The sequence below is a fragment of the Denticeps clupeoides genome, chromosome 7 (assembly GCF_900700375.1).
Source record: "Denticeps clupeoides chromosome 7, fDenClu1.1, whole genome shotgun sequence".
In the NCBI taxonomy this organism is placed as follows: Eukaryota; Metazoa; Chordata; class Actinopteri; order Clupeiformes; family Denticipitidae; genus Denticeps; species Denticeps clupeoides.
In genome coordinates, this window is record NC_041713.1 from 3454384 (window position 1) to 3467215 (window position 12832).

Consider the following 12832-nt stretch of genomic DNA (forward strand, 5'->3'; position numbering starts at 1 on the left):
GTCGAGACATGCAGACCAACGTCAGCCAAAACAGACCGGGGTCATACGAGTTCACTCAGCTCAAAGCGGTTTATTCCTCTTCTCCTTCTTTCCCGTTAGATGGGGGAGGGAGGGGGGCATATGCCTCCTTCTCCCAGCATGCATAGCGCGTCCCCTCACTGTTGTGTGTTTGTGAGAAGTGAAATTACATTAAAAACCAGAGATGAAACCACTCCAAATACGGGACCGTTTCCTAAAATCCCGATGAAGCCAAACTCTCCCTTTGATGGGGGTAAAGTGGACTGTACCAGTTTAAAATTTATTTTTATTATTTTGTTCATTTGTTTTCTTTATTTATGTTTTATTATCATATCCCCCTTTCATAGTAAAGTTCTATTACTGACCACAAAATATTTGCTTTGTAATATTAAAACACAAAACTGGACGAATGAACTGTTTAATGTTTAATAAACATGTTTAATGAAGATGCATCGGTATTCGAACTCTACTCAATTTTTTTATATCATTGATCAATAAAAAGATTTGATTAACAGCGACATAACATAAAAAAAAAACAAAACAAAGAGGCATGGCACAACAAAGAGGCAAGTTACAAGAACAAATAGTTTCTTTTAACACGAGTAGATTACTATTGTAGTTACATGGAAATAATGAATGTAAAAATTGTACCAATGTTACCAAAATGAAAGAAAAGAGAAAGAGGGATAGAGGAAGAGTGAAAAAAGCCAGGAACCAGGCTTCAGAGAGGCGGCCTGGTCCTGGAGAAACAGGGGAAGAGAGAAAAGCCCAGAAGCTGGGAGAGATGGAGGAGGAAGAGACTGCATCCCACCAGAGAAAACTATTTTATACTCTGTCTTTGACACCTCTTGCTTGGGTTTGTCGGACAAAAGCACAAAATGGCACGGACCTGGAATTTCCCATCTTACAGACTCATCGTCAGATTTTTTAAAAGCAAGAGGCATACGCAACAACATACGTCGAACGAACTTCTAACTCGCAACAAGCTTTCTTACTTGGAATGAATCCTCATCGATGTTCCGGCATTGAAACGTCATCTCTGAAGCTCATAATTCCTCACACAACACCAGAGTGCAGATCAGCATGACGTGATTCATTCATTATTGAGTGTTTATTTGTGCATGAATGATGAAGTGAAATGATGAAAATGTTACATTTTGCTGAACCGGAGTTCAAATTCACATTTTCTGATTTGTAAACAGCTTGAGCCGGCGCGGTAGCGTTCAGGAGGGAACCTGGCTCTTGAAGCCGTAGTTCAGCTCTGCCCCTCCGCTCAGGAGCAGATCGATCCCGGTGCAGAAAGTGGCGTCTGCAGCCAGGAACAGGGCGGCCAGTCCACTCTCTTCCTCCGTCCCCATTCGGCCAATCAGCTGTTAGATGTCAGAGAACCACAGGTAAATATCATTCAAAGGCCATTTCCTTAGCTAAACGAATGACAGCTAGTTAAATTGTTAAAGTGAAAGTTAAAGTGAAGTGATTGTCACTTGTGATACACAGCAGCACAGCACACGGTGCACACAGTGAAATTTGTCCTCTGCATTTAACCCATCACCCGGATTGGGACGGTGCTTTGCTCAGTGGCACCTTGGCAGATCGGGGTTGAACCTTCTGATTACGGGGCCGCTTCCTTAACCGCTAGGCCACCACTGCCCCAAACTGATAAATGCAACCGAAACATTATGACGGTGGAGACTGGGGACGCCCTCCTGCCACATCTGATAAATAAACCGTAAACAGTCGTAGGCACCCCAGTTGTAGAACAGAAGCTCTATAAGAATGGCGATGGAAGGAAGGAAAGGAAGTGGAGAACTCGCCTGCGCATTCTCTCCGTCTTTGATGGTAGAAGACGGGCTGTCAGTCTGGCCAGCGAGTTCCTCCCACAGCGGCGTCATCACGTTGCCCGGTGAGATACTGTGGGATTAACAGGAAAAAGTACGCTTGCCCTGACATTGCACTTTTATTTATTTGGAGAACAGCGAGAGTTTGGTCGTCTTTGCTTGTGACCATAAGATAAATATGAAGGAAGATAGAAAACTTTTTTATTATCTCAGTCACAATGCAAACCCAAACAAATCAGAGGAACCTGGATGTAATGTAAGCACAGATTAAGAACCCTGGACCAAGGTCAGCCCGACTAAACGGGCCAGCGTACTAAATCCAGGTAATGAATGTCACCTTAGAGGCTTACAGGGACATTTGAGGTCAGAGGAGCTCACCAGTTCACTCGGACCCGATAGCGGCTCTCGTCCACAGCCATGGCCTTGGTCATGGAAATGATCGCCCCCTGGTGGACAACAGACCGAACGTCACCACACAATGTTCAATCGGCGCCGCTTGAGCAGACCTTCTGCTCACCTTGGTGGCCACGTATGGCGCAGCGTCCCTCTGACCAATCGTAGCAACTAGACTGGACAAGTTGATGATGTTTCCTTGTGTTTGTCGCAAGTAGGGCAGGGCATACTGCAGCAAATATTTACACAGTCACCACACTGACAGAGCCACGCCCAATACCAGCACGTTCACGTGTACAATTATTTACTTGATCATATTATCTCCATAATATAATTTTATCTCCAGGAATTCAGAGTTATAATGTATGTTATTGTTCTATTAATCCTACTATTTTCTTCTTCTCTAGTAATGAATCAAGAAATCAACACAATCTTTAATGCAGAAATCCTTCAGCGTTCATTTCTAATTCACCTTGGAGGCTAAGAAGTAGCTGACGAGGTTCAGATTGAGAAGGTCCCTGAACTCCTCTGCGCTGGTCTCATCAGTGGGTTTGTGCGGAGGGTCTGAAAGAGAGCGGTAAGGTGTTTGCACTGCATCTGCACCTCACCCTTCCACTGTGATTTGTGGAGTGTAACAAAAAAAAAAAAACTCTCTTAAAAGAGACTCACGCCAGCCAGCGTTGTTCACCAAGCAGTCGATGCGTCCAAATCGCTCTAAAGTCACGGAAATCAGACGCTGCGGAAAAAAAAAAAAACTTCATCGCTCATGTAAAAAGTTTTTTTTTACCCAGTATTTATTAGTTTATTTTTCATTTAGAATTTATTTGAACCGGCCTATACTGACTTCATACTTTAATTATATATTATACAGTACAGGCCAAAAGTTTGGACACACCTTCTCATTCAATGTGTTTCTTTATGTTCATGACCATTTACGTTGGTAGATTCTCACTAAAGGCATCAAAACTATGAATGAACATGTGGAGTTCTGTACTTAACAAAAAAAAAGGTGAAATAACTGAAAACATGTCCGGCTCACCCCAAACCATCTCGATTGGTTTCAGGTCCGGTGACTGTGGAGGTCAGGTCTCCACTTTTTGTTAAGTACATAACTCCACATGTGTTCATTCATAGTTTTGATGCCTTCAGTGAGAATCTACCAACGTAAATGGTCATGCAAATAAAGAAAACAAGTTGAATGGGACGGTGCGTCCCAACTTTTGGCCAGTACTGTACGTGAGCATGGAAGTCCTGCATCCACAGAAAAAAGATTAAGTAACGCAGCAGGAGAACACTGACTGTACACGTCTAAAGGTGAGTAAACGCCATGCCTTGATCTCTTCCTCTTTGGTCATGTCACAGGACACGAAGACACATGACCCCGGCCACGCCCTGTTCACTTCCGCCTCCAGAGCCTGGCCCGCGTCCGCTGCAGTCACATGATCCCAAGTAAACAGAACGTTACACAGAGTAGAACATAGATCACACACACACACACACACACACACACACACGCCACTAGGGAGTCGTTGTTAAAGCTCATGAACTAAATGTAAAAATGGCTGGGTACCCACCTCCTCTCGCGCAGAAAACAACTTTGGCCCCGTTTTCAACTGCAACACAAATTCGCGGTCAGACAGTTTGCAAACGGCTCCGGAGTTGCAAAATTAAAAAAGTTTCTCCTCACCGAAAACTTTCACGACGCCCCTGCCGATCCCCTTCGAGCCGCCTGTCACGATGGCGACTCTGTCGCGATACCGCTGCGCGCTGGACATGGCGACCTGTGCTCTCGGGTTCTCCTCTAAAATAATGAAGGCGAGAAAAGATATATATGTGTGTGTGTGTCTGTGTGTGTGTGTCCCGTGCGAAGCGCTCCTTCCGCCCTGGCCGGTTTCACTTCATTTTGCAGCGACCCGATTTTCCAGTCTGACAGGTCTCAAAGTTCGGGGACGTCACGCGACTCCGGCCTTTAAAATTTACATACACACACACCCTCATATATGCATACATATACACACACCACTCATACACACACACACCCTCATATATGCATACATATACACACACAGCACTCATACACACACACACTCATATATGCATACATACACACACACACACACGCACACACACACATCCTCATATATACATGAATGCACACACACACACACACATATATATACATACATACACACATACACACACACTCATATATGCATACATACACACACACGCACACACACTCACACATGCACACAAACACAGACTCACACCCCTCATACACACACACACACCACTCATTCACATACGAACACATGCCCCTCATACCCACACACACACACACACACACACACACACACACTGCCAGACTACAGTCACCACAAAAAGTGGCAATACCATATTATATTATAATATATTATAATATTATAAGTGAATAACGTTGGTTCAGGTAAAGCATTCTAGCATTTAATTCTGGAGATATGAAATTATAGTGTTGCTGTAAAATTGCTGAAAACAGTACAGGCTACAATATTTTTACATTCCATTTACGGCATTCACCTGGTGCCCTCGTCCAGAGCGACTTACAATCAGTAGTTACAGGGACAGTCCTCCCTGGAGACACTCAGGGTGTCCTGCTCAGGGACATGATGGTAGTAAGTGGGGTTTGAACCTGGGACTTCTGGTTCACAGGTGAGTTACCGACGAGGCTACTACTCTATGATAGACATATGATACAGTACGTGTGTGGAAATTTGTAAAAAAAAAAAAAAAAAATATATATATATATATATATATATATATATATATATATATATATATATTTCTATAATGTTTATATAATTCATTTTTTGTGAGTCATTTGTAGGGATTGTGTGAATTTTTTTTTTTTTATATTTGTGCTCTAGCATGGAAAGTAGGCTTGGAAGGAGGACGGTGGGCACCAAGCGCTGACATTTGAGGGGCTCCGCATGATGGCTATGCAGAAGTTGGGGTGTGGAGGAGGGGGAACTGCTGGATTGAATTTCGACCAGACAGCATTCAGGGAGGGCAAGGAGGCTGACCCGCACCCAGAAGCAACTCTATTAACCGCAGAGAGCGCCATCGGACACATGCGCTCACCCTTCGGCTCCTGAACCCAGGGTAAAGGGCGGGGGGCACGAGGCTCCCCCTGTTGGACGGAGGGGGGACGACAGCTGAGATGGAGACGGGCAGACGGACGTAGACCCGGCCGCCCCATGGTGTTTCGGCAAGTTAGTCTCACTTCCCACTAGCTGATTTACCAAAGGTGAGTTGGAGAACAGGACACACACACACACACGCACACACACACACACATTCTGCTCTTATACGTCTATGCTTGATGTCAACATTTCTACATTTTAAATTTGAAGCAAGACAGAAATATGAATAATTGCTGGCAGAAGGGGCAACAGCACATGTAATTCGATGAAGTGCTAGTTATTTGAATGTAGATAATCTATATTTCTGCACTGCACAAAACTATACTCTTTTCATCCATAGCATTATGACGGCATAAGTCATGGTAACGGAAATGATTTTGTCGTTGCGATGGCATCTGGTGATGGGTGTGATATATTGGACAAGCGAACATTTTCAGCAGGATAATGGCTCGAGGACGGTCGGAGACATGTTGTGGGATGTCTGTGGGACGTGCTGGAAAAAAAACAAATCTGATCCACGGAGGCACAACCTCACAACTTACCGGATCTGATATCGATGGACCGGGGCCAAACGCCACAGCAGATACCTTCAGGGGTCTAGATGAGTCCATGCCTGGATGGACGTTTATTGTATTGTGCTTTTTCCTTTTAGGCGAAGGAGAGAAGGGAGCCCGACTCGAGCGAGAAAAGCCTCGTCTGAGGATGGAGAGCCAAGAGAAAGCAGGCGAGGACGGCGGGAAGGCGGGCAGCGGCAAGGCCGGCGAGATCGCCAAGCTCAGCAAGGACCAACGCAACAAGGCGGAGAAGGGCGAGAAGAAGTGGCGGGGAGGCTGGGCCCTCAGCGAGCGCCTGGCCATCAACGTGTCCGGCATGCGCTACGAGACGCAGCTGCGCACGCTGGCCCAGTTCCCCGACTCGCTGCTGGGCGACCCGCGCCGCCGCCTGCGCTACTTCGACCCGCTCCGCAACGAGCTCTTCCTGGACCGGAACCGCTTCTGCTTCGACGCCATCCTGTACTTCTACCAATCAGGAGGACGCCTGAGGCGGCCAGCCAACGTGCCGCTGGACGTCTTCATGGACGAGTTGCGCTTCTATGAGTTTGGGGAAGACGTCATGACCCGCTTCAAGGAGGACGAGGGTTTCCCCAAGGAGGAACCCAATCCGCTGCCTGAAAACGAGATGCAGAAGAAGTTCTGGATGCTGTTTGAGCACCCGGAGTCGTCCAGCGGGGCCCGCATCATCGCCATCATCAGTGTCCTGGTCATCGTGGTGTCCATCCTCATCTTCTGCCTGGAGACGCTGCCGGACTTCAGGACCGAGAAGGAGCTGAGAGAGGTGAGAGAAGTCGGCGTGCGATAATGTCGGGATCAGGGGATAATGACAACCGGTGACAAAAGTCACACGGTGGCAGATAAACGCCGGCCTATTCCAGGTCTGTTGACAGGACCCCGGTCCTGGGAAGGCCAGGGGCCATGTAGAGCCGCAGCTTGTGGAAACAAAACCCCGAGGAGGTGAGGCCCGAGCCAGGGCTGACAGATGTGGGAACGAACGGGTCTCATTACTGAACACAATCCCAAACACTCACCCTGCCTCGTCTTAAATGTCAAATAATCCGAAATGCATGTGGTCATGTCTCCGTTTGAGACTCTATAATTTGATCAGGCCTTCCAACAATGTCACGTCACAACGGACGATGAATAAGGATGAATCTTAAACCGCCATGGCGGGGCATCTGTTCATATTCCATCTTCCTACGTTTTCTTTTTTTTTACCATATTGGCCAGAATATAAAATTACACCAAATGTAAGACAAAAAAACACACATACTAAAAAAAACTGTCATATTCGGGCAACTTTTAGGCAACATTTTCATCTAGAACGTCGAATACTTAATATCTAGAAACAAATATGAATAAGATTGATTATGGACAATGAATAATACTAAAGTGAACATCCATTAAAAACAAGGTTTTAAAAGTGTCTTTTCACCTAAAAACGTAGAGGCTGCTTGTTGGCACATGTGTTTACTGTCCGTCATGTGTCCATCATGTGTCCACCAACCCCCTTAAAATCGCAGGCCAGCACCTGTAGGAAAAGCGGGGAAGGGGAGCGGCAGGTTAACTTTATTTTTGCCCCGCCGTTAAATTTGATCCACACGGACCTAGGGCACGGTGCAGAGGGAGGGACAGGGAGGGAGCGGTGACAGAAGCCGGCAAAAGGAGGAGAAAAAAGGCGGCCTTGGAAGAGAAGTGATGACAAAATGGCTGCCGATGAATCAGTAGAGGGTCGGACGGAGATGGAGGAAGTGAGCGGTCAGGGCGTGGCCGGGGAGTTAAGCGAGTTTCCTACCTGCTGTCCAACTCTCCCGATCATTCCTGAATTCTGTCGGGGAGCGGCAGCCGCAGGGCAAGAGCTGATGGGGCAGATTTTGATGTCCCGCAGAAGAATCGCTGGCAGCGGGGAAGAGTAAGAAGAGCGGGAAGGCCGCATCTCAACTTACACCTTCGGGATCTAACGGGCTAAATTTAGAGGAAGGGCAACGCTGGGAGAACATCAACACATAAATGGTTCATATTAATAAACACATTGACTCACACGCTGAAAGTGGGATGGAAAAATGTGGTTAGGCACACCTATCTGATGCCTGAGCCAAGATGTCCTGACAAGGTGTGCGTGAGTGTATGTAGCACTGAAATATAGCCAGGATCAGATGGCGTTCCAAGTCAGCCAGATCATTAACTTAGACTGCTTTCCGGTCTTATCACGGATAACCGATGGTGCTATAAAATTACAACGACTGTAAGCAGATCCATCCTCAAATCTCATGAGCGTCATAAGCAATAGCCTCCAAGATTGTCAAATTCATCTTGGGGTTTATGGTCCTTTTCTACTCAAACTCACTGTAACTGCTTCGATCTTGATTGAGACGGAAGGGACATGTGGAAATTGAGCTGAACTTGTTTTCGCAGCGAATTTCCAGGACTCGTGCCCGAAACGGCACCTTTTACACAGAATTCACAGGTCACAAGTTCCTGTCTTGGTTTTGGTAAAGACGCTGTGCGGGTGTGCAGTTAAACCGAGGGCTCGGGTTCCTGAGGCATGCGCTGGTGTACTGTCACTTCCACACTTCCGACAACGCCACTCTTCTGAGAGCGGGTATATATAGAAGAGCACATTTCTACGCCTGGATGTGAAATCATTACAGATGAAAAGTTTACAGAAAAACATGACAGAATGATTGAATGAATAAATGACAGAATTCTGATTACTTTACCACTCATTTAGTTGGCCACAACGAGAGCAATAAACTCCCAGCCTTGTGATACTATTATATTGCAGGCCTTGTACACAAAGCTACCTTGGTAACATTCATTTAAAAAGGGTATTTCTGTTTGTATATTGAATGTTTCGTGTTGTTCAATACATATTTAGCCCAATATTTCATTATTTATTTTATTGTTTACTTATTAGCAATCGTTTGGGATTAATTCTTAAATTTGTATAATTGATTTTGATACATTAAATGAAATGCAGATATGGCAGTTCCATTTAATGGTGCCCCATTTTGTTACACCGATCAGCCTCAAATAATTATAATGGTGCATTTATAAATCAACAAGATTTGTTTAAATATTATCAGTAGTGGACAGTAACAAAGTAAATGTAATTCGTTACTGTACTTAAGTCATTTTTTGTGTATCTGTACGTTACTAAATATACATATTTGTACTATTTACATTTCTAGAGAGTTTTTACTTCAACTCCAGTACATTTCAATGTCAAATATCTTACTTTGTACTTAACTACTTTTTCCAAAGGCCATCCAGTTGTGTCAAAGCCAAGATACCCATGTCACTATTGATTGTAAGCTCTTCTGCATAAGGGTGTCTGATAAATGTCATAAATGTAAATATATGATCATTTTAACATTTATCAGTGGCGGAGTAATTGATGGTATTCCATAAAAAAGTGACAGATTCATTTGACCTAAAATGAATGGATTTAACCAGTAAATAAAAATGAGACATTAGAGCCACAATAAATCACTGTACTTTTACTTTTGATTACTTTTACATTTACTCAGCATCTGCTTTTCCTCCTTTCCTCTCACAGCAATATTATTTTCAGCCCCACCCTCCAAACTCCAACAGCACCCAAATGAGCCCACCATCATCTCCTTTCCAAGATCCCTTCTTCCTGGTGGAGACCACGTGCATCTGCTGGTTCTCCTTTGAGCTTGTCATGCGCTTTTTCTGCGCACCCAGCAAGATGTCCTTTTTCAAGGATGTGATGAACATCATCGACTTCTTCGCCATCATTCCGTACTTTGTCACGCTAGGCACAGAGATCGCAAGGTCGAGGGGCGGCGGCACGCCTACTATGAACCTGGCCATCATCCGCGTTATCCGTCTGGTGAGGGTTTTCAGGATCTTCAAGCTCTCCCGACACTCCAAGGGCCTGCAGATCCTGGGCCAGACGCTGAAGGCCAGTCTGCGTGAGCTTGCCCTGCTCATCTTCTTCCTCTTCATTGGAGTCATCCTCTTCTCCAGTGCCGTTTTCTTCGCTGAAGTGGACAGCCCAGGCACAGCCTTCACCAGCATCCCTGAAGCCTTCTGGTGGGCTGTGGTCTCCATGACGACAGTGGGCTACGGTGACATGTACCCGGTGACTGTGGGTGGGAAACTGGTGGGCTCCATGTGCGCCATCGCGGGTGTGCTGACCATCTCTCTGCCTGTCCCCGTCATCGTCTCCAACTTCAGCTACTTCTACCACCGAGAGATGGAGTGCGAGGACAGCACTGAGTACAGCCACGTCAGCACCTCTCTCTGGGAGGAGGAGGACGAGGACGAGGATGATGAAGAGGAGGAAAGTCCAGGTGGGGAGGGTGACTACGCCCCCTTGGAAGGGGGTGGTGGAAGCCCAGGGTGCACGGGCCTCTGTGGACCCGTGAATGGGACTCTGCTGGCGGGACTCTGCACTGGTCAGGGCCGAGAAGTGAAGGTGGGGAACATTTGCCTGCGGGAGCCACAGGTCACTCAGGTATGAGAGAGCGATGGAGCGATGAGAGAGGGAGTACAAGATGGTGGCCATCATAGCAGTAACGGAACCTGGAGAAAAGAAGAATGGAGAGAATGGAATGGACAGAAGGGTCCAGGAGGCTGGTATTTACATAATTGTACTTACGTACAATAATCCACGTTTGGATTAGATCCTAAAGAATGGAAGCGCCAGAATTACACATTTAAAAATGTGTTCATATGCCGTCTTAATGAAATCATAGCAAGTCTAGTATAATGTTCCAGATTTAATGTTGTTGTAGACTATTTAATATAATGTTACTAATACATATACCACAATATATTCTATTTGGGTATTTACTTTTTGTAAAGCTTAAAAACTGTTTGAGGGATGCTTGAAAGCTGATCTAGAATGGTGTAATATACCTTTTTAGCACTTGGGCATTGTAAAATATTTGAATGTGTAGGCTGTTGAAAGGGTCAGTATGCATATATCAGTATGCAGCAAAATATTAATGTGTACACTGTGACACACTAAGCTTTATATATATATTCTTAAATTTTAATGTTGAATGTGTTTCATCTATAATAAAAAAATATCCTGTTGTAAACCCGGAAAGGGAAGGTTGCATAGTACACTTTGGTGCTGAGCTTCTTCACAGCATCATATAATATATTATATATTATTATATGACAATAATACAAGAAGACAAAGACCATTCTTAATTAGCCTAACTTCCGGTTTGCAATAAAATTTCACGCCGTATTTGATTATATTATTAGTATAATTTATAGACTGCTTTAGTTTATCTAATAGGTAACAGTTTTGATGAACCTACTGACACAACAAAAAACACTGTCATATCTGAAATCTGATTGGCTTATCGCATTAAGATGTACCCTGAGGGGCCAAATTCTGTGTCCTAATCTGTCCCTTGCTGACTACCTTGCTGAAATATAATATGGATATTTTTTATTGCACGTCCCGAAGGTGGCAGATAAGCGTAATGGCAAAGGAAGTTTGTTCTTAAGAAGCATTTTACTAAAACGTTTCACTATTACATATAATATTACTTCAAATATTATTTAATCCTAAACAAAAGCTGTGAGGAGAAAAAATACACCGCTTGTATGGCAGCCATTTCATGTCTAACTTCAAGACGGAGAAGAGTCTAGATGAATGTTTTCCTTTTACCTTCAGAGATGGAGGGACCAGGCGAGCAGTACTGGAGGCTCGGAGTATACGAGGTGCAGTGTGAGGTGTAATAAGGGCTGTGAGGTAGGATGGGGCTACTCCATGTTCAAAATTTGCAATTCAAATGCTATCATCTGAATTGTTTACTGAGGCATATAAAGAAAGATTATTTTTTCAGAGCTGAATATAAAGACATTATAAATTATGATAACTGATAAAGCGAGACAACAATTACAAGACAGTAGATCAAAATAACAGTTTGTAACCAAGTGACCACGTCAGATGCCAGGTAACTACTGTCAGATGGCTTTAAGTAAAATGCTAAGTGTATTATTGCTAAACTTTGACTACAATCTGAAATGGATTTCTTCCTTAAGCAATAGCGGCTGTGTTTAGTTAAACAGCAGCAGAACGTCACCCCAGCTCAGCAGCTTGCTGGGTTTCATTTACTTCCATTGGTTTTTGTGGGTAGAAATGGTGAGCTGAAACAAAGATGTAAATCTAGAGCAGAAGTGACCGTCTTGTCCCCATTCACACTCCTTTCTATTTAACCGGGGGCAATACAGTATGTGGCCACTAGTGGGTAGGACGATACAGGTGGAGCCAGAACTTGAGATTCTTGTTAATGTGCAAGCTTCACACTGCGACGGAGCATTTCAATACAAGCACACACAGTACATGCTCGCTCACTTTTATGATTTAACTGGATTTTATGTTGAACAACACTGTAGTTGTTCAGATGATTCAAATGAAACTAAACTGCTTTTGTAGCTGATGAATTATCAGTCTGCTGGTCGCTGATCCGGTCAATTATTAATAGAATGCAATGATAATCTGGACAAGATTGCACTCTCAGGGTCATCTTTCCTTATAAGGCATGCTAACCTGCAACCCCTCTGTTCTCAATGACGTCCAGGGTCCCCTCACTAACGTCAGATCCCCTCATAATTACCCAGAGTGCTTCGCTTCCGTCTGGGAGGAATGAGAAGGACTGACGTCTTTCTGGCCATCTGCCGCCCCTCTCCCACCCTGTCCTTCCTTACACTGCCCTCTTTGCCTTCTTTGAGCGGATTAAAGGGAGTTGTGTTTCTCGCGGTGCTTTGTGGTGTTCAACAGCATGCAACCACAGAGAGATCTGAGCAAATGACAGATGCATAATCAATCAATCAAATCATCAATAAAAAAAAAATG

The 12832-nt window shown here is 44.6% G+C and overlaps 2 protein-coding genes across 2 annotated transcripts; one reads left to right on the forward strand and one right to left on the reverse strand.

Moving 5' to 3' along the window:
- Window positions 1–430: 430 nt before the first annotated feature.
- Window positions 431–4330, reverse strand: hsd17b14 (hydroxysteroid (17-beta) dehydrogenase 14). The gene is made up of 9 exons (XM_028986349.1): window positions 3937–4330; window positions 3824–3862; window positions 3581–3678; window positions 2919–2985; window positions 2722–2813; window positions 2374–2478; window positions 2235–2302; window positions 1833–1929; window positions 431–1388 (listed from the first exon to the last, which is right to left on the reverse strand). Exons 1-9 carry the CDS (start codon window positions 4022–4024, stop codon window positions 1242–1244), a joined length of 801 nt encoding a protein of 266 aa, XP_028842182.1. The 5' UTR covers window positions 4025–4330; the 3' UTR covers window positions 431–1241.
- A 972-nt stretch (window positions 4331–5302) lies between these two features.
- kcna7 (potassium voltage-gated channel, shaker-related subfamily, member 7) lies at window positions 5303–11057 on the forward strand. The gene is made up of 3 exons (XM_028986343.1): window positions 5303–5532; window positions 6081–6763; window positions 9542–11057. Exons 2-3 carry the CDS (start codon window positions 6131–6133, stop codon window positions 10472–10474), a joined length of 1566 nt encoding a protein of 521 aa, XP_028842176.1. The 5' UTR covers window positions 5303–5532; window positions 6081–6130; the 3' UTR covers window positions 10475–11057.
- The last annotated feature ends 1775 nt before the right edge of the window (window positions 11058–12832 follow it).

Excerpts from the sequence above, each read along its gene's own strand:
- hsd17b14 (XM_028986349.1), bottom strand. The coding sequence starts at position 4,024 with ATGTCCAGCGCGCAGCGGTATCGCGACAGAGTCGCCATCGTGACAGGC. Across the intron at positions 2,814-2,918 it reads GGTGAACAACGCTGGCTGGC|ACCCTCCGCACAAACCCACT; the intron begins GTGAGTCTCTTT and ends GCTCTCTTTCAG. Across the intron at positions 1,930-2,234 it reads TATCGGGTCCGAGTGAACTG|TATCTCACCGGGCAACGTGA; the intron begins GTGAGCTCCTCT and ends TTAATCCCACAG.
- kcna7 (XM_028986343.1), top strand. The coding sequence starts at position 6,131 with ATGGAGAGCCAAGAGAAAGCAGGCGAGGACGGCGGGAAGGCGGGCAGC. Across the intron at positions 6,764-9,541 it reads CCGAGAAGGAGCTGAGAGAG|CAATATTATTTTCAGCCCCA; the intron begins GTGAGAGAAGTC and ends TTCCTCTCACAG.